General features: G+C 47.9%; 1 protein-coding gene across 8 annotated transcripts in view; it reads left to right on the forward strand.

Moving 5' to 3' along the window:
* The first annotated feature begins 12,812 nt into the window (after positions 1 to 12,812).
* Positions 12,813 to 18,935, forward strand: part of FN1 (fibronectin 1) — a 160,988-nt gene continuing 154,865 nt past the window's right edge. For 7 of the 8 annotated variants that reach the window (XM_086956347.1, XM_086956348.1, XM_086956350.1 and 4 more), the window contains exon 1: positions 12,813 to 13,052. In XM_086956347.1, the coding sequence (XP_086812473.1) occupies positions 12,917 to 13,052 (136 nt within the window). In that variant the 5' untranslated portion in view covers positions 12,813 to 12,916. The remainder of the gene's footprint in view (positions 13,053 to 18,935) is intronic. The other variant, XM_086956349.1, reaches the window with a different exon arrangement.

The raw sequence follows: 18,935 nt of genomic DNA on the forward strand, positions 1-18,935 counted from the left end.
CCCCAGGTAGGGTGGGGAGTGACCGAGCGCAGGGGCGGCAGCGCCTTGGGTTCCACAGCAAGCGACAGATCAGGGGGCATTGCAGGACATCCAGAGGCAGATTGCGCAGGTCGTAGAAGCGCGTAGAGCCAACCCCAATGGGGCGAATGGAGCTCAACTCCCCCGGCCGCGTTGGCGGCGGGACCCACAGGAGGTAAGCCAGACACGTTGGCCAAGAGCAGCGAGGCTGTGGGATTATTGGGAGGGATGCAGGGGAATGTGTTGTCTCAGTCAGGGATGCTGGCAACGCTTGTGAGTCAGGAGGTGCGCGAAAAGATCTGGAAGGGCGCATACGTTGACATTTTTTCCCTGATCAGGCCCAAGAGGAGTGATGTTGATTACAAAGAGAGAGAGGGCAAAGAGGGATCCTTCAAGGATAGAAGGCGAAGGGTAGAGGAAACTTTGACGAATTGGCTCTTTGGTTTCCATGTTTTTGTCACGGTCCTATTAGAGAAGAGACCGGAGTTGGCTATTCCGTTAGTGTTTTACACCAACAAGATTGTGAAGGCACATGCCACTCATGGGGGCCTGGTGTGGTTGAATTTTGATAGGGAGTTTCGGTGGGCTAAGGAAGAAAACCCAGGCATTGGCTGGGACCAGGTAGAGGTTAACGCTTGGTTAGAGAGTGTAAGCAGTAGAGAGCATCCCGCTAGGCAGCCCTTTCGGACGTCCCAGGGGGATCGGGGGAGAAGAATGGGGCTTGCTGGGCTTACAATGGCAAGGGGTGCACTTGGCCCCCTGGGCAATGCAAGTTTAAACACGCATGTGCCTATTGTGGACAAATCTCACATCCCGAGTTTAAATGCAACAAAAAAAGCTAAAGAGCGTTGGGGGGGGAAGCAGCTCCTAAGGACAGCAAACCCCCGCAGGCCTAGCCTGCCTACCCCGGGGTATATCGGTAGATTGATTTATTGGCTGGACTTGTACCCGGATAGGGTGGCAGCCAAGGTCTTGTTTGACGGTTTTTCTGAAGGTTTTCGCATCCCAGCAGTGCATGTCCCCCCCATTAGCCAATGCAACAATCAGTTGTCTGCCAGATCTCATTCATCAGTGGTGGTCGCTAAAGTAGAAAAGGAGAGGGCATTGGGTCGAGTAGCTGGGCCGTTCACGGCCCCGCCTTGGGGAAATTTGGTTTGCTCCCCTCTGGGGGTGGTGTCCAAAAAGGAGCCGGGTCAATTAAGAATGATTCATAACCTCTCCGCCCCTAAAGGTTCATCTGTAAATAACTCCATTGACCCGGCGCTGTGTACTGTGACGTACTCGTCTTTCGACGCTGCTGTCCAGAAAGTTAGGGACTTAGGGCGCAGTGCCTTGTTAGCGAAAATAGACATAGAATCTGCATTTCGCCTGTTGCCCGTCCATCCTGAGGATTATCATTTATTAGGCTTCCAGGTTCACCAGCAGTTCTACTATGACAAATGTATGCCTATGGGGTGCGCTGTTTCTTGTAAATACTTTGAGACTTTTAGTTCCATGTTACAGTGGGTCTATTCCTACAGGTCCGGGTGCACAGATGTCATACATTACTTAGATGATTTCATGGTGATGGGCCCTGCCGCATCTGAGGTTTGCGCCCATGCGCTGAGTGAACTAGTAGCAATGTTCCAGGAATTTGGGGTTCCTCTGGCACCCAACAAGACAGTAGGCCCAGACACTTGTATGTCCTTTTTGGGTTTTGAAATCGACACTGTTGCAGGCGAGTGCAGGTTGCCAATGGACAAGGTGGTAGCATTTTCTCAGGCTATTGAGGCTGCCTTGGCAGGTCCAAAAGTAACTTTGCATCAGTTACAGATCTTGGTGGGACAGCTGAATTTTGTGCTGCGTATCATCCCTATGGGACGCCCTTTCTCCAGGTCGATTGCCAGGGCTATGGTGGGCCTCACCCAGAAGCATCACCGGGTTCGGTTAAAGGCGGGAGTGAAAGAGGATCTTAAGGTGTGGCGCAGTTTCCTGAAGGATTTTAATGGACGGGTGGTGTGGCCTGCCCCTCCGGTGTCTAGCACGGAGTTGGGCCTCTTTACTGATTCAGCAGGCAGCATTGGCTTTGGCGCTATCTTGGGCTCGGCCTGGTGCGGGGCAGTGTGGCCGGCAGCTTGGCATGAGGCCGGGTTGACTAAGAACATAGCCTTTTTAGAACTCTTCCCCATTTGGGTGGCGGTCACTATCTGGGCGGAATGCTTCAGGGACAGGGCAGTAACTTTCTGGTCTGACAACATGGCTGTGGTGCAGGTCATCAATAGGCAGGGGGCCACGGGCCCGCATGTACTAAGGTTACTGAAATTATTGGTGCTGGCTTGCTTGAGATTGAATTTAACTTTCAAGGCTGCGCATATACCAGGTATTGATAACCACGCTGCTGATGCTTTGTCTCGTTCCAAGTTGCAGGAATTCCGGAAGTTTCACCCGCAGGCGGAAGATCGCATGACTATGTTCCCTACATCACTGTGGACAATTGGAGCCCCGCTTTAGCGGGGCTGGTAGGTGCCTCCCTGAGCGACCGCACGAAGCGTGCCTATCAACAGCATTTCAATGTTTACAAGTCTTTCTTGCAGCAGGCAGGGATTGCTAAGATTTTTTCCCCAGAGTCAATCTACGGTTTTCTACAGGTATTAAGGGACCAGGGCAGAGCCGTGGCTTATGCCAGGGCGAACCTATCGGCAATCGGTTTCTTTGCCAAAATAGCGGGGGAGCGGGACCCGGGGGCCTCCTTCCTGGTGAGGAAGGCCTTGGCAGGATGGGCTAAACTGGAAGGGCCTAGGCGGGATTGTCGCAAGCCACTAGATCTCCCTACCTTGATTGATGTTCTGGGGGGTCTTACCGTCAAAATGCGAGTCACGGTTTGAGGGAGTCTTGATGGGGGCTGCCTTCTGCCTAGCTTTCTATGGGGCGTTCCGCCTAGGGGAGATAGTCGGGCCTCCCGATCTGACCAAGGGGGGGGCCTGCAATTCCGTGATATGGTCCTTTCTCAAGGGGGGCTGGTGGTGCTGTTAAGACGCTCCAAAACGGACCAGTTGGGTAAGGGGACCACCATTCACTTGCGGCCCGCTCCGGGCGTGGCGGCCTGCCCCGTAACCCGGATGCAGGCGTACCTGGCCTTACGTCCTGTTGGGGGGGGGCGGCCCTGTTCATACACGAGAATGGACATTGCCTGCCTCAATATCAATTTAAAGCAGTGTTCAAGCTGGCCCTGGGAAAATTGGGTCTGTGTACAGCAGGTTACTCCTTGCATTCATTTAGGATTGGCGCTGCCACCTTGGCGGCCGGGGCAGGCCTCTCCCCCGACGCAGTAAGGGGTGTGGGACGCTGGGCGTAGGGTGCTGAAAAAGATATGTCAGGCCGGAATTGTTATGACCAGATGTGGCATTCTCGTATCGGACGGTGTTAAACGACAGGTGCAGCAACGACAGGTGGTGAAACCGGCGGCCTTGAGCGAGACCAAATTCCTTTGGCGTGGCGTCGGGGGGGAAGCGAATCCGACACTTGAGGCGGCTCGTTGAGGAGCTCAGGGCGCAGGAAGCTAACAGGCCCCCTGACTGGATTATCTTCCATCTGGGAGGCAACGACATGGTCGACAGAGGACGCTTGGCAGTCAAGGAGGCTTTACTTGCAGAGTTTGCCTGGCTGGGGCACATTTTTCCAGCAGCAAAGATTGTTTGGTCAGGCATGCTCTCACGCAGGACATGGGGCCCGGGAGTCCGCGTGAGATCTTTGAATGTTTCAGTAAGAAGATTGAACGGTGAACAGGCAAGGTTATGCTCAGTGAAGGGCCGCTTGCACTACATACAACACCGGATGATTTCTGGAGAAGCAACGTACCACCAGGATGGGGTACACCTGTCGGACTTAGGGACAGACACTTTCATAAGAGAACTTTGGTCATTTATCTTGAACGCAGGTGGGGAGGGCGTCAGACCGGAGGGCCTTGGCCACCCTTGTGGCGGAAATGTGACCTGCGATCAATAAACAGTGGTTGATGGGAGGCCGCTTGGCGGACTCCATAGGCCAGCTCTGAGGGGGGATATGGTAAGCTCTCCGCTGGGAGGAAGTCACCACCGGCTGGGGAGGCTAGGGCGACAGATGTCGTGCCTCCCGGGCGTCCCAGGGCAGCCTGGTGGTAGGGGGGTGGGCCCTGGTAATGCCGGACAAGGACCAGGGGTGCGGGCCCACCACTCTAAGGGGCAGGTGCACGGCACCTGGCATAGGATACCCAGTGCGAGATGCAAGCCAGATGGGGCTCCTCCCTTAGGGCTGGGAATGTGAAAGGTACATGAAATGTCTTGAAAAATGTGATTATGAATACCAATTATGCATGTTAAGTGCTTGTCATGTTTATTCAATGTTGTGATTAAACATGGCCTTTTTACCCCACCAGAATCTTTTGGTTATTACAATGTGGGGGATATTGCATTGGGTATTCATGTAGAGGGGGAGGCGGGGGCAGAACTGGAGGGTACGGGTCCTATAGGATTAGAGCACTGACTCGTTTTCAGCCAGCGTGAGGAATGAGTGTTAAAAGAGTACCAGAAAGAGGGAACTACTCAAATATATTTGGTGTAAATAGACATTAGTGAAAAGAGAGTCAGTGTTTTTACTAGAATCCATGGTTGATGGTATGGTCATGACAACAAACCTCGAGCAGAATATTGAAACAGATCCACGGGACGCCCAGAAGGCAGAGTCCAATGAATAACAACAGACTGATGCGCAACAGCAACAGACTACACAGAAAAATAGAGGCAAGGCAAAAATAGTTTCCAGGTAAAAGCTAATGCGGGGGAACCAAGAAGGGTAAAAAAAAATTTAAATATGTAATGCAGAGTCATGTGGGCGAGCTAATTGGAAACAAAGAGTCAATAAATACGACTACTAATTCTTGCTAGGCAAGGACACTGTAGTAAAGATGAGGCCAACACGACAAGAAATAAGTTTGCAAGTTTAATTGAAGTAAGAAGATTCCACAGACAGCGCGGATTGTGCATGCAAGCACTTCGCTAAAGGGAGGCCAACTGTAAAATAACTGTCACCGTACCAGTAACGAACTGTCAGCCAGCATGAGGCTGACGGGGCGAGCAGGAGAAAGAAGTGTAGATACAAGGTGGGGGGGTGAGGGGGCAGATAAAGGGCACTGGAATACGGGAAGAGACACAGAAACTCAGAGAATTAGAAAAGGCAGGGAAATTGGGCAGGAGATGGGCATCAAGAAAGTAGCTGACGAGGGGGCACATTGTGGTGGAAGAGGGAATTAAACGGACAGAGATGGGTGAGACAAAGGGAGACATGAGTAGAAGAGGTGGGGATAAAGGAGAGACATGTGAAGGAGAAAAGCAAAAGGAGGAGAGAGATGGGAAGAGATGAAGAGAGGCAGGCAAGGGGTGGATAAAAGAGGGGAGAGGAGGCATAGGGCAGTGACGAGGAGGACATTCATGTAAAGGGACACAGAATGAAGAGCTACATGTTGGGGCGATAAAGGGGAGAGTGAAAACATAGGAACAAATGCAAACATTGCCGAGTGTAGCGTCCAGCTACCAATAACCACAGACACCAGGGCTTATCTTCAGGAGCTTTATTCAATGCATCTTACTTTCTCAATGTCCCTACTCTAACTGTCCCTGGTTCCTGTTCCCCGGCTCCTCCTGTTCCTGCCCCTCCCTCTAACTCCACCCCCCAACCACTAGACTACATCCCACAATATTACATCTCCCCCTTTCTTAACAAAATGAGCTTAATGTCCTCAGTGTTCGCAGTTCTTCAATCCACCACACGGGTTGGCGGACGGCCTGTTTTTCAAGCCTTAGTAGTGTCGAGTCAACGGGGGGCTTGACTTTGGTTAATCTTTCTGCTGTTTTACTCGGGGCATTCTCGATCACGTTGCGTGTGAACTGTCTGCTCTCACATTCCCCAGCCAGCATGTCTCCTTCCAGTGGTGTAACTACTGTCGGTTCATATGTTTGATCTCTTTCATGAGTGAATAATGTTCTGGTCCTCTTCCAAGCACCCGCATCTACTTTTACTTCTGTTTGCTTTGTCTGGTAGAGGGCAACACTGTCCTCCAATTCAGAGTCATGTATATCAGACAGTATGGTGCTATCGGATGAGACTGTCTTGGCTTGGTTCAGTAACTCATTCACCGCATTTACTTTTACTTCCTTTCGACAGGTCCGATTGAGGGCAACACCGCCCTCCAATTCCGGGTCATGTACACCAGACAGTGCGGTGCTATCTGACAAGACTATCTTGGTTTGATTCGATAACTCATTCACAGCCTCGGGTTGTCTGGCGGACTCGTGAGCTATCTGTGCATAGGCATTTTCCTCTCTTATCGGATGATCTCTCTCTACTGACACGTCCAGTTTTCCTTGCGGAGTGAATAGCTGGTCCCTTCCCGTCTGGTGATTGAGGTCCAGTGTCTCTGTTTTCTTTTTGTAGATCCTTTGAGTCAGCCTAGCGGAGCCCTTCAGGGGTGATGGTGTCTGACTTGTGTCCAGATATACTTGTGACTGACGCGACAGGTTGTCTTGTGGCATGACTGAGTATTCAGAGTCCTGAGTGTGTGACGTGTTGCTCTTGACGTGGAGGGTGTCCTTTGTTTCCATGGTGCGTTTGGGTGGTTGACGCCATGACTGTTGTCGGGGCCATGACTCGGTCGACTCACGGGATTGGACAGATGAGCACTCTGGGTCAGAGAAGTCTCTCGTCGATTTCCAGGATCGGACAGACGCGCTCTCTGAATCGGAGGAGTTGCTGGCCATACTCCTTTTGAAGCGTCCCTTGGAGGGTGTATCGGGTAGTGGATGTCTGAAATGAGTGGGCCGTGACACGTTGTTCGGTGACTCAGGGTTGTCTTTGAAGTGATTCTCCGGGCGCCTTCGTCGACTTGTCTTTGGCACTGTTTCATTTGAGAGGTTGATCGACAACTTTCCATCTCTGCCTTGCTCACATGTCAACGACGTCTTCTCAGTTTCTTCGTCGTCTCCGGTGTCATTGATATGTTGGTCTTTTCCTGTTTGTTGTTGGGGAGGGTCAGTTCGTCTCATGCGGCCTATTTCTTCTTCCCACTTACTTGGTGCTCGGACACCCTCGATGTGGGTGTGATGTGTTCTCCTGCTGGATGATGTTCCTTCAGACTCATCTTCCCCACTTGATGAAAAGTGTCCCTGCGCCGACTTCCAGCTTTGACTATTTTGGGCTCTTCTTCTATAGTTCGTCCTTTTTGCTCTCTTGTTGTGTAAGGTGCTATCTTGTCCAGGGGTGTGCTCTGTCTCACTGGACGCTCCCTCCTTGTCGGACTTTGAATGACATCTTGAGGGTGACGAACTTCTTGAGGTTGTCCTTTGACTGATTGACTCGGAGTATTCCTTGTCACTGTGTCTCTCCCGTTGGGCAGACTTTGAATGACGCCTTGAAGGTGAAGAACTCCTTGAGGTAGACTTTTGACTGATTGACTCAGAGTACTCTTTGTCACTGTGTCCCTCCCATTGTCTTGTCATTGATCTGCCATCCCTCACTCTATTTTTTGTTTTGTCTGATTTTCGAGTTTTATCCGTCCAGGCGTCTTGGTGATTTGCCGTCAGATTCGGGTCCTTTGATTTGTCTCTTACTTTGACGTGCATTCCAATTTCGGCCTTCCTGATGATTTCTTCCAGTGACCACTTTCCTCGCAAGATCTTGAGCTTCGTGTCGGGGTTTGCGCAGCCTTCAATTATCCAGAGTCGAACTGCGTCCTCGTTCGTAAAGGTGTTGAAGTGGCAGCCTTGTACCAGGTTTGTTAACCGAGTGATGAAGGTTGGGAGTGGTTCACCGGGTTCCTGCCGAGCTGTGTTGAACGCGATGCGCTCTCGATCTACTTCCGTTTGTGCGGAGAGACGGGCACATAGCTTCTCTTGGAGTCTTTTATAGATGTCTGTGTCTTCGTCGGAAAATGTTTCGATTGGGCATCGACCCTCTGGACCTACCAAATGGAGGAGCAGCATTAGGCATTTCCTCTCTTTTTGCTCCCCATTGGCATCCAGGAAATCACTCAATGTGGCCAGCCATTGGTTCCGCTTGAGACACAAACTCCAGGTATCCGTCTGCATCCCTGGGGGTGGTGCGTCAAAGCAGGGATTGAACTGTCGTGAGATTTCTTCTCCCGCCATAAGAGGAGGCTTTTGATGGATCATGTTCACAGAGCACGGGCTGTTCATTTGTCTTCTCGTCTTCGTAGTTGATCTGTGCTTAGTCGAAAGCTGCGGTCTGGTCATGTGCTGGGACGTTAGCAATGCTTGTTTGGCCTTCGCCAATGCTCGCTTGGTCTTTGCTAATGCTTGATTCTGTTATGTTCGCCAGTGCTCGTTTGGTTTTCAGCAACACTTGTTTTCTTTCTTTGCTGCGAGTTGTCCAATGCTTGTGGATCTGCGTGTCTCAATGCTTGTGTCTCCTTGCGTGGATCAGTGCTTGTTGATTTGCACGTATTAGCGTTTGTCTAGTGGCATGCGTCACTGCTCACTTATTTACTTATTTGCATGTATCAATGTTTGCTTATTTGCATGTACCAATGCTTGTTGTTTTACTTGTCTTTGCATGCACCAATGCTCGTTGATTTGCAGGTATCAATGTTTGTTTACTTGCGTGTACTAATGCTCGTCGATTCACTTGTCTTTGCATGTACCAATGCTTGTTTATTTGCATGTACCACTGCTTATACTGGTCTTCGCATGTACCAATGCTCGCTGATTTGCAGGTATCAGTGTTTGTTTATTTGCATGTACCAATGCTTGTTGATTCACTTGTCCTTGCATGTACCAATGCTTGTTGATTTACATGTATCAATGTTTGTTTACTTGCGTGTACCAATGCTTGTTGATTCACTTGTCTTTGCATGTACCAATGCTTGTTTATTTGCATGTACCACTGCTTGTACTGGTCTTCGCAGGCACCAATGCTCACTGATTTGCATGTATCAATGTTTGTTTACTTGCGTGTACCAATGCTTGTTGATTCACTTGTCTTTGCATGTACCAATGCTTGTTTATTTGCATGTACCACTGCTTGTACTGGTCTTCGCAGGCACCACTGCTCGCTGATTTGCATGTATCAATGTTTGTTTAGTTGCATGTACCAATGCTTGTTGATTCACTTGTCCTTGCATGTACCAATGCTTGTTGATTTGCATGTACCAATGCTTGTTTAGATGTCTGTTGCCTTTGCCAATGACTGTTTGGTCTTTGCCAATGTTTGTCCTTTGCCAATGCTTATTCCCACTGTTCGCCTGACTTAAAGATGGCCGCCGCTAGATTTCACAGGGATGTCCTTCCAGCTGCCTGACTCTAAGATGGCCGCCGCCCCTGAAATCCCGGCTTGCACGAGACTTTCACTTTGCTCATTTACTTGGCTCATGCAGACTCGGCAGACATACTCGGGACTCACCGGCCGCCGGTCCCAGGGACATCAGCACTTCTCCCGGTCCCCACGCTGAGCCACAGGTGAGGTTGGAGCGAGTTCCCGCTTCGCTGCGCTGGGGGGGGGGGGGGGGGGGGGGGGGGGCGCTTCCACGCGGCGACAGCGCGTCAAAGACGCACGCATCAGGCGTGAGGTTCCTAGCGCCGGGGCCACTCGAGCTCCGGTTCCACCGCGCTCGACAGCGCTTAACGCCAAATCTTCTGGGGGCGATGCTCTTCGCCCGGGGGCACTCTTTTCCGCTTCTTGGGCGCTGGACAGAGTCGGGGTGGGCTCCCGACCTCTGTTCTATCTGCCTATGCTGGGGGTACGTGCATCCAGCAATGTCGCGTTTTGGCGCGAACTGCTCCGACTTCGAGCGCTCCAGCGCTCGTCACTGCGGCTCCCTCTCTTCTCCCTCCAGGCCTCCGAAGGGACAGGGTCACCGGCTGCAAGCTTCTCTCAGGGGTAGTTCCGCGCAGCGGCGGTTTCTTCTCCTTGGCGCCGCCTTCCTTCAGCAGCGGAGCTCGTTTCTCGACGCTGCAGGAACAGGATGATTCCACGAGGTGCTGTGGCTTGTGGGGTTTTGCTCATCCCACCCTCGTCGCCAGTTGTAGCGTCCAGCTACCAATAACCACAGACACCAGGGCTTATCTTCAGGAGCTTTATTCAATGCATCTTACTTTCTCAATGTCCCTACTCTAACTGTCCCTGGTTCCTGTTCCCCGGCTCCTCCTGTTCCTGCCCCTCCCTCTAACTCCACCCCCCAACCACTAGACTACATCCCACAATATTACACCGAGCAGTGAAAGCTAGTGAAAGGAGAGATGTTGCTTGCATCTGGGGCTCTGATACACAATACATTTTAAAGAATAAAGATAAGACGGAGATACAGGAAACGAATGAATGATACGAGGAGACAGGCAAGAAAGTAGAGATCAGGCACAGATACGGGACAGGAGAAGAGAAAACAGGCAAGGTGAGGCGATGTCTAAGAAGCACATAAAGAAACAGAAAGGATTTAGGGGAGAGAACAAAGAGGGGCAGATGTTACGAGCAGAGTGAAAGCATGTACAGAGGGAAGAAATATGGAAGATAAAGAACACCAAGATAGGGACACAGATGAAGGGTGATATGGAGGGGACTAAATATACATTTTTTCTCTATTAGGGGAAGAATAAGCTCAGCTCATTTTATTTTCAATAAATAAAGTTATTGTTGTATGTGCAGGTTATTTGCCAAGTATCAGGATTTATTTCGGCACCATCAATTCCATACTTCATTTTTACAGTAAATATTTGACTGGTCAAAGTAACAGTGAATGTTGAACTTGGTGATCCAGAGCCTGTATCAAGAACATGTTCTAACTAAATTTAGGCTCAGAACTGCCCAGGCACTGGTTTCTGCTCAAATTATGCTATTTGCAGTACCTACTAGGAAACACTGAGCAAGGGCTGCTTCTTCAGGTTTCTAAGATGCACTGTTTTCAGCTCATATACTAACTTGTGGATTTTCTGTGTCAATGTATGTGTTGCATCTTCAAAGTACGTAGGTGTGGAGTTAAGATTAGTAACTTTTACCTCTCTGTGCATCTACATAACCACATGCACTTTACTAGTCATAGTCAAAAAGGAGGTGAGCATTGGTCTAGATAAATTTGCTTAAAAATGCACTATTTGCCCACTAATTTTTCAAAATTTTCTCGGGGGACAATCCCCGCCGAACCCGCCTTAAGACGCTCAATCCACGCGATGTGCTCAACCACCAATTTTACACCCTACCACTTTCAAATGTCACCAGCCGCCACTGATAGTGTCCGCGCGTGGATAGATCACTACAGACACCTATGTATTGCAGTTAAATATGCTCTTCTACTAATAACCTGGAAATTAATTTACTGATCTGGAAGTTCCTATCCCTGCAAGGTTAGCTGTCTGGCTTTCCCACGTGTCTTTGTCCAATCTTCCAGAATTTCCATTCTGTTTCCTGTCCGAGTCAGGTGATTCACCAATTAATGAGAGGGGCATCTGGCCTATCATGTGAAGGCTTCCCTCTGCCCTCTTGGGCTAAAATCGTGACAGTCCAGAACAGAAACTGTAATCTTGTAGAATACCTCACTGTGGCCAAAAAGCCCACTGCTCAAACACACACCAAATACAGACTCAGTGACCTGACCACACACTAGAAATAGGACCAGTCGACACAGAACGAACCTCAAATCCAGAGATGATGGAATTTGCTAATGACGCAACTTGGAAAAAGTAGAGACAGATACTTTCTTATTAACTGCCTCACCCACAAAGCAATTCGCGAGACATACTTGCTCTCATTTTGCAAGGAACATTAAGTATTTGTTAGTAAAACTGAAAAAGAAAATGTGTATCTTATAGGAGACCTACTAAAAACAGGAACAGAATCCTATCATGCACATCACCAGAAGATAGTGCATAAAACATACACTTCAAAAGTGTGTAAACTGTAACTATGACTACTTCACATGCAATTATATTAAATATATTTTTCGTTATTACTTTGTTGAGCTGAGTGAGCCAACAAATAAACAGGGAGAGCCCAACCACACAGTCTGGCTCTATCAGCACATGCCCGACTCAAACCCTGAAAATAATTGGCATTTAAACCGAGCAACAAACATCATTTGAAAATGACAGTCTCTTTAAAATAAAAATAAAGTATTTATTTAACATGCCGAAGTGTTTCCCCTTGATAAATCGGATTGTTTTTGTATAGAGAACACCCCTAACTCACATATTGGAAAGTGATATAAAATAAAACATGTACATAGAATCACACAATTTGCGAGCAGATAGGCCAAGATTAATGCTAGTCACTAGATGTTTTTTTTAATCGCTCTCGCTCCTATTTTACATAAAAGGTCACCTCTTTTAATTCTAAGCGTATGAAGTTAGAGCTTGATGTCGGAGAAAAGACACATTAAAGTCCGGCTCTCTTTGGGCTCGAGGGCCCAATGGACCTCGAGCTCTCTGACTCGAGCTTTAAACGGCTCAGCACACCTCTTTTACTTTGGCAACACTTTTAAGCCACAGCGCCACTATCGACGCACTACCTGGACCAACCACGCCACTCTTCTGCTCCCCTTAGAGAAAGCTTCAGTCGACCACTTTCATTGCAGGGTCCTTCTCCTCCCCTCAAATCCCAGCTCCGCCTTCTTCTTCCACTGGCCTGCCCCAGCCTCCGTACGCAGCCCGTTACTGTCCTCGAGCCGCGCCCACGGTTCAGCTTGCCTCCTCGCACGTTCTTCGCTTGGCCACGCCCCTTACTTCTAGCCTCGCCTCTGCCGTCCCCTAGTTATGCCGGCTGAGGTGGGCGCGCGCCGTGTATATAAGGTGTCTCGCGCTAAGGTTCTGTCGCTCTTGCCTGACTCTCTGTTGTGTCTGGGCACTTTAAGTTTTATTCTCCTGCAGTCGTCCTCGGTATCCTGAGGATGGCCGGAGCTGGGACTCGGCTGCTGCTTCTCTGCCTCTGCACGGGGGCTGTTTTTGGAGGGGGCAACAACAAAAAGAACCGGAGGCAGGTGCAGCCTCAGCAAGCCGTGCAACTTGGAGACCCCCAAAACAACCGTGAGTACATCGTCTCTTTCTCTGCGCAAATGCATCCTCTCAACAAACCTGTTCAAAGTGAAGCACGCACTTGAAGATGGATGGTACTGTCTGCAACTACTGTCCCAGATAGCAGTCATTCAAGTACTTGTATAGTGGTTATGTTGCCAGTCTCAGCCAGCAAGCCAGCCTCTCGAATCAGGTCCTTGAGAACAGCCAGGCTGGTGGCAGCACCCTTGGATACGTTACACCATATAATTGCAAATACTGGGAACAACACTCCAAATTACTTCCATGGGGAGACGAAGGGCTACGTTCCTGGACTGCACTCAATCGAACCTGGCGAATGTTTGCGCCCAAATGTAATGGACCCCAGTCTATTTAAACGTTTAGAATGTAATTTCCGGATGGTGTCCATGTTTCTAAGTTGTATGTGGGCATAAAGGAAACCAGTCCTTTCCCACCAAAACTTTTTGTAAAGTTTTTTTTCACTTCTCTCGATGGCTTCCTTTTGTCTCGTATACTAATGGTTTTATTGGAGGCATTGTTGTAGTAATCTGCTAGTGCCAGTGGGGCTTTGTGTGGAACACTTGATGAACAGTGTTACATCAGCGACTCATGGAATGTTCTTCAGGTTGGCACTTCACTCCTGGTGCTGCTGTAAGGAACTCAACTGAAACATTTCAGCTCTACATCACTGTTCCGTTGGATTTTTTTCTACTACAATAGCTAATGACTGTTTTGTTACGGGCGTTTTCCTTCCGATAGCCGCTTTTCGAGTTATGCTTAGCTGTTCAGCTTTATTTCGCGAACCCAAGTTCTTAATCACAAATATATCTGTTGACACTTCACTTTTTTTTAAGTGTCCACGCCGACTTACCTAGTCAGCGTCTGCCAGAGCATGTGGATGGGCCCCGCTGTGCGCCCCAGCGGTCTTCAGTGGAATGTGTAATTCTGCATTTAGTAATTGAGTTCGCGTCTTTTGTGAATTAACTTGCTGTTATGTTCGACGACCTTCTGACGTGGCGCTTAATAAGGACAATACACAATTAAATCCTGTAACACGATGGGGTCTCTTGGCGCTAATTAACGTGTATTGTTAATCAACTGAACGGTCCTCATGTTACCGACCTCGGAGGGATGAAACTTGGGAGTGGATGTGGCGTAGAGCTGCCGACTCTGGAACTGGGAGTCAGTATTAAAATCTCGGCGTTGGCTCACCATCCTTTGAATCTGGGCAAGTCCCTTAATCTCCTCGTGCCTAAAAGAAACTAAACAGTTGGATGTGTCCTTTTGTAAATGTAAGCGGTGCATATGTAGAGCCCTCAATACCTTCGGGTCGAGTTTGAACAATATAAAACCTATTTAAAAAAAAAAAATCGGGGAGGGGCTTGAATCGCCCATTGACCCTGCCTTTGAGTATTTTCTGTGCACTCCAGGGTGCAGTGCCGGGAAAACAACTGCAACTTCCCTCCTAACAGCGGGAGAGGGGAATCCTTTTAATAGAAACTCCCACCCTCCGGACTTCCTGATTGTGGCCTTTGTTTCGGAAATCCTGCCCAGGACGGGCTTGAGGGGCAGTCCTCCGACAAATGAAAGTCAAACTTTTCCCCAGTACCTTTTTACCCCTCCCTTGCTGCGAAGTTTCCACCTATCGATAAGTATAGGAGGCATTGGCCGTGTTTTATTCCTATCAGTTTAAGACTTGCGAACGTTTACTGCTTGTGAAGCAGTACAATTTCACTGACTGTCCTCCGAGAGCGGAAGCTTGTCAGTGCCTTACGTCCTAGTTAAAAGGCACTGTCCGCCACGGTGACATGTGGGCGTTCAGCACCTCCAGTTTTGCAGCAAGTAACCGGAGGGAACTCCTGTCTAGCACACAGTAGAGTCTACTGTAGTAGACCCTTCATAACACAATGGGATTCTTCAGGGTGGGAGTAGTCCAGTGCTCACATGACCGCGTGGTAGAAACGTTTGTACTTTACCAAATTAAGTTCAGATGCTCGCACTTTGCAGCGCAGCAGACTTTTGTACGATTACGCGCCCTAAACTGCCAAGAGAACCTATCTGAGGGCAGTCTTTGCAAAATCCGCTCTGTGGACATCGGGATAATTCTATGTAGACTTCAAGAACTCTCCGCATAGGGACTTATAAGACAGGTGGCTGTTCTTTGAGATTACCTCTGGGGCTGTCGCCACAACACGGCGATTCCCGTAGGCTTCAACTGCCCCGGGCCCTAAATAACCATGCACAACCATCCGTCCTGTTGGGAGTTTTCTGTAGGACGATAATTTATAGATGCAAAAACTATTAGCTGCTAGGGTTTGCTTCAGAATCAAGCAGCGTTTTTTTTTTAGATCTGGCCGTAGATGACTTAGTAGGTTACGTCATGCAATCAAGTACAGTAAATGGTAGTAGTGTGCTTTAAGTGGGCCCCATAGCATTTCTTTCATGGTTTTCCCCGTTTGTCATTGCTTGTGTAGGTAACTGATCAACGCCGTGACTTTCCATAGATGGTGACACTGTTACTTGTGTTCCTCATGGGCTTGAGGGCGTCAAGTAGTCCTTTTGTTAGATTGTAGATGCGACATTTAGCTTGGTATTGCGACCCCTTGTGTGCTTGCTCTTTGAGGTGAATATTTAGCAGGCACAACTTAACTGCTGAGAGGTGACACTTTTTGTTTAGAAAGCACATGCAATATCGGTGACATATCCTGCCCTAACGATGTAGCACTGGTGACCCTTGCTCTCGTTTTATATATGCTGTCATTGATTTTTTTTTTACGGGGGGGAGGGATCAAAAACGTACACACTTCAGTATATCTAAAGATAACACAATAATTCCTTTGACAGGGGTGTCTGCTGTGGAATATATCCTTGCGTAGGACTTAAGGACACAATTTTCTGACTCCTTTTCATAACGCTTGGAGGGTAGAGCTAAACTTTGCAAAGACAGCCTGTTTAGCAAAGGGATCCTGCTCCCACCTTCCATATTGTTGAAGCCAGAGCGGTTTCTTGTGGGTATTTTCTAGGACAGCTGGGGGTAGCTGATGGCAAGCGTCCTTGCTAACAAAAAGCCAGGAAAACTAACCCTCTTTTTTTTTTTTTTGTTCGATCATTAGAGCTTTCTATGTGACCACCAGGGGCGTAGCTTAATCAGGGGGAGGGGGCTGGACTTTTGGGCAGGGGCATTCTCAACTACAAAAGCAATGGGGTGGAGGGATAAGATGAAAAGGTTGTCATTGGCTCCCCCCAGGGGGAGTAGGGCCAGAACTGGTTTGCTTTAGGTAGGCATTTGTCTAGAGGATCCCAGTGGGAGGACACACAGGCAAATTGATATGGCAAACAGAGTTGTCTGGCTTGGCTCTAAAAAAAAATATCCATGCACGAGCTAAGCTAGTAATACTTTTGGCAAGTATATTGTGTAACAAAGGTAAAAATGTGATACTTTTGAATTGTGAAGATACTGTATTTCTGCAAGAAGTGTATTGCACTTTAGTGCATTAGATTATATCCCTGCACGGATGAGCTTTTATTGAAAGTGATAGTTTTTTGAAACATGAGATTAGAAACATTAACAGCTTCCCACCACCAACTGTCTAATCAGTGAACCAAGGGAAAAGTCGGTAGTCATGTAAACCCTAGATGTAGCCTAGAATCTTATTATAGGTGGAGCAACATTATAGTCTACTAAATGAAACATAAGAGGTGCTTATACAGTGTGCATCCTGAACTCCAATTTTAAAGAGCACCCTTATATGTAAGAATAAGGAAGGAGACTGTGAAATAAAATCTGTGATCGCACAACATAGAAAAAGTGGGGTAGCTGTTATTGATGCAAAAAGAAAAATTGATGGACAGAATGCAGAACAATGTCATACATTCACCCCAGTACAGACATCTGGGCCTAAATCTATTTTCTTTTGCTCACCATGCCATTCCAGTTTGGACCCAGCCATATGCAAATCAGTCTTGACCCTGCGCCCAATGGGAACAGTTCAGCCCGAACTGCCTGTCCAGGTCTTACCTGGACTTGAAACAAGCATCCTAGGACCGTTTTCGGGCTTTCAGCCCTCATCAGCCAGGATAGCTTGACTAGGTGAATGTTTGTGTTGTCCATCAACTGTTTCTTTTGCATATGTCGCCCTAAGTGGGAAGGGTATGCCCAGACGTGGGTCCCGTGCTCACCACTCCACTGGATTCAAGCTAGCCTGGCTGATGAAGGGTGATGCCCTGAAACCAGTCCCAGGATGCTTGTTTCTGTTCCAGGGAGGACCTGGCTTGGCAGTTAGGGCTGGACTACTCCCACAAGGAACAGGGTCCAGACTGATTTGCATATGGCTGGGTCCAAACTGGGGTGGTGTGGTGAGCAATAGAATGGTGGATTTAACCCACATTCTTGTGACTGGGTGTGAATGTTTGCATTGTCCAGCATTCCGTCCATCAATTGCTTCTTTAGCTGGTATTGATTCCAAGGTGTCTGATTCCACTCTTTGAAATGTGGCCATTAGGTGTCTGTCTTCTCTTTTACATCACAGGTTACTGTTTTTAGGTCAAGCCTGGACCGCTCATGCGCTGCTCTGCAAGGCATGTTGTATGGAGGTTAAGCACAGAAGCTCTGCCCATGTTTTCAATTGTCTCCTGTTACTGTCCTTGCGAAATCGTTGCCATTTAATTTGTGAATGGGCATAATAGCCCCTCCTTGGTACTGCCATGTCTGCATTTGTAACCACCCATAACGACTGGACTTTTTTTTACTTGTGGTGGTATATGGTCTGCGTATATAGTCACACTACTTTCTTTAATCTTCTAACCACAACATCATAGCACTCCGCATACTTTTATATTAGTAATGTATTTATTTAAATTACAGCACAGTTCGCTTTAACAATGGCAGCCATGCTTATTTAATTATTTGATTTAATGCACGGTCTGCTTTCACTTTAGCGGGCGCGCTACAGAAGCTTTTGTATACTTAAAAAAAAAATATATATATATATATTTTTTTTTTTTACCTTTGGGTGAAAGCACCCCATACACGCTTTCATTTTGTTTGCTGAGCCCCTTTCTTTAGACACTGCTCATTGTAACCTTAATACAACGAGCGTCGTCTAAAAGGGGTGCGGCCACCATTAAAGTGGTCTCGCATTTGCAAGAGCTGGGGCTATTGGCACTTGGAATTACAATTAACAATGCCTATCATGTGTTGCTTTTTAAAAACGCATTAATAAAAGGCATTTTCATTTATGTCAATAGCTTAAACACTCCCAAATGCAAGACAGTTTGCATTGAAAATTGCTTGCTGTCTTTTTATTACAGTCAGAAAACCAGATATAACAGACTGATACTAGGATCCCAAACCACAAATTCATTGATTTGTGGGGGTGGCCATACATTCCCACCCCGAAGCTATGACCCTAGTGAACACAAAGAACCCTAGATATTTTGTCCTTTTTGGGACTGTGGACACTAAACGTCTTAGTTAAGTTGTCTGCCATATATCTATCTATACATGAGGCTGGACTAATCCTTTTGGGGTGATGCCTAAACTGATTTGCATTTTAATCCTTTCCTATAATGGTACAGACCAGCTAAAACAATAACGTGGATTACCAACTTGCCATTCCAAGTGGCAGAGATTAATGACAGAGTTTCCATGTCACTCCTGACTCATAAAAATACTGAACTCATTGCCTACAGTTTTAAACTGGACTGACTTACAATTCCCATGGTTTGAGTACAAGATAGCTACTTGTGTAGTACCAACCATAGCCAGTCTGCACCACAAGTGATTCGTAATAGATCGTTAATTGGAAGCAAAATATGGAACACTGATACTTTTATCTTGCATGCTGAAAAATAAACCACATATAAATCTGCAACCTGTTTTGAGTTGCATTGGTG

Source organism: Lissotriton vulgaris, chromosome 2_1, assembly GCF_964263255.1.
Source record: "Lissotriton vulgaris chromosome 2_1, aLisVul1.2, whole genome shotgun sequence".
Lineage (NCBI taxonomy): Eukaryota > Metazoa > Chordata > Amphibia > Caudata > Salamandridae > Lissotriton > Lissotriton vulgaris.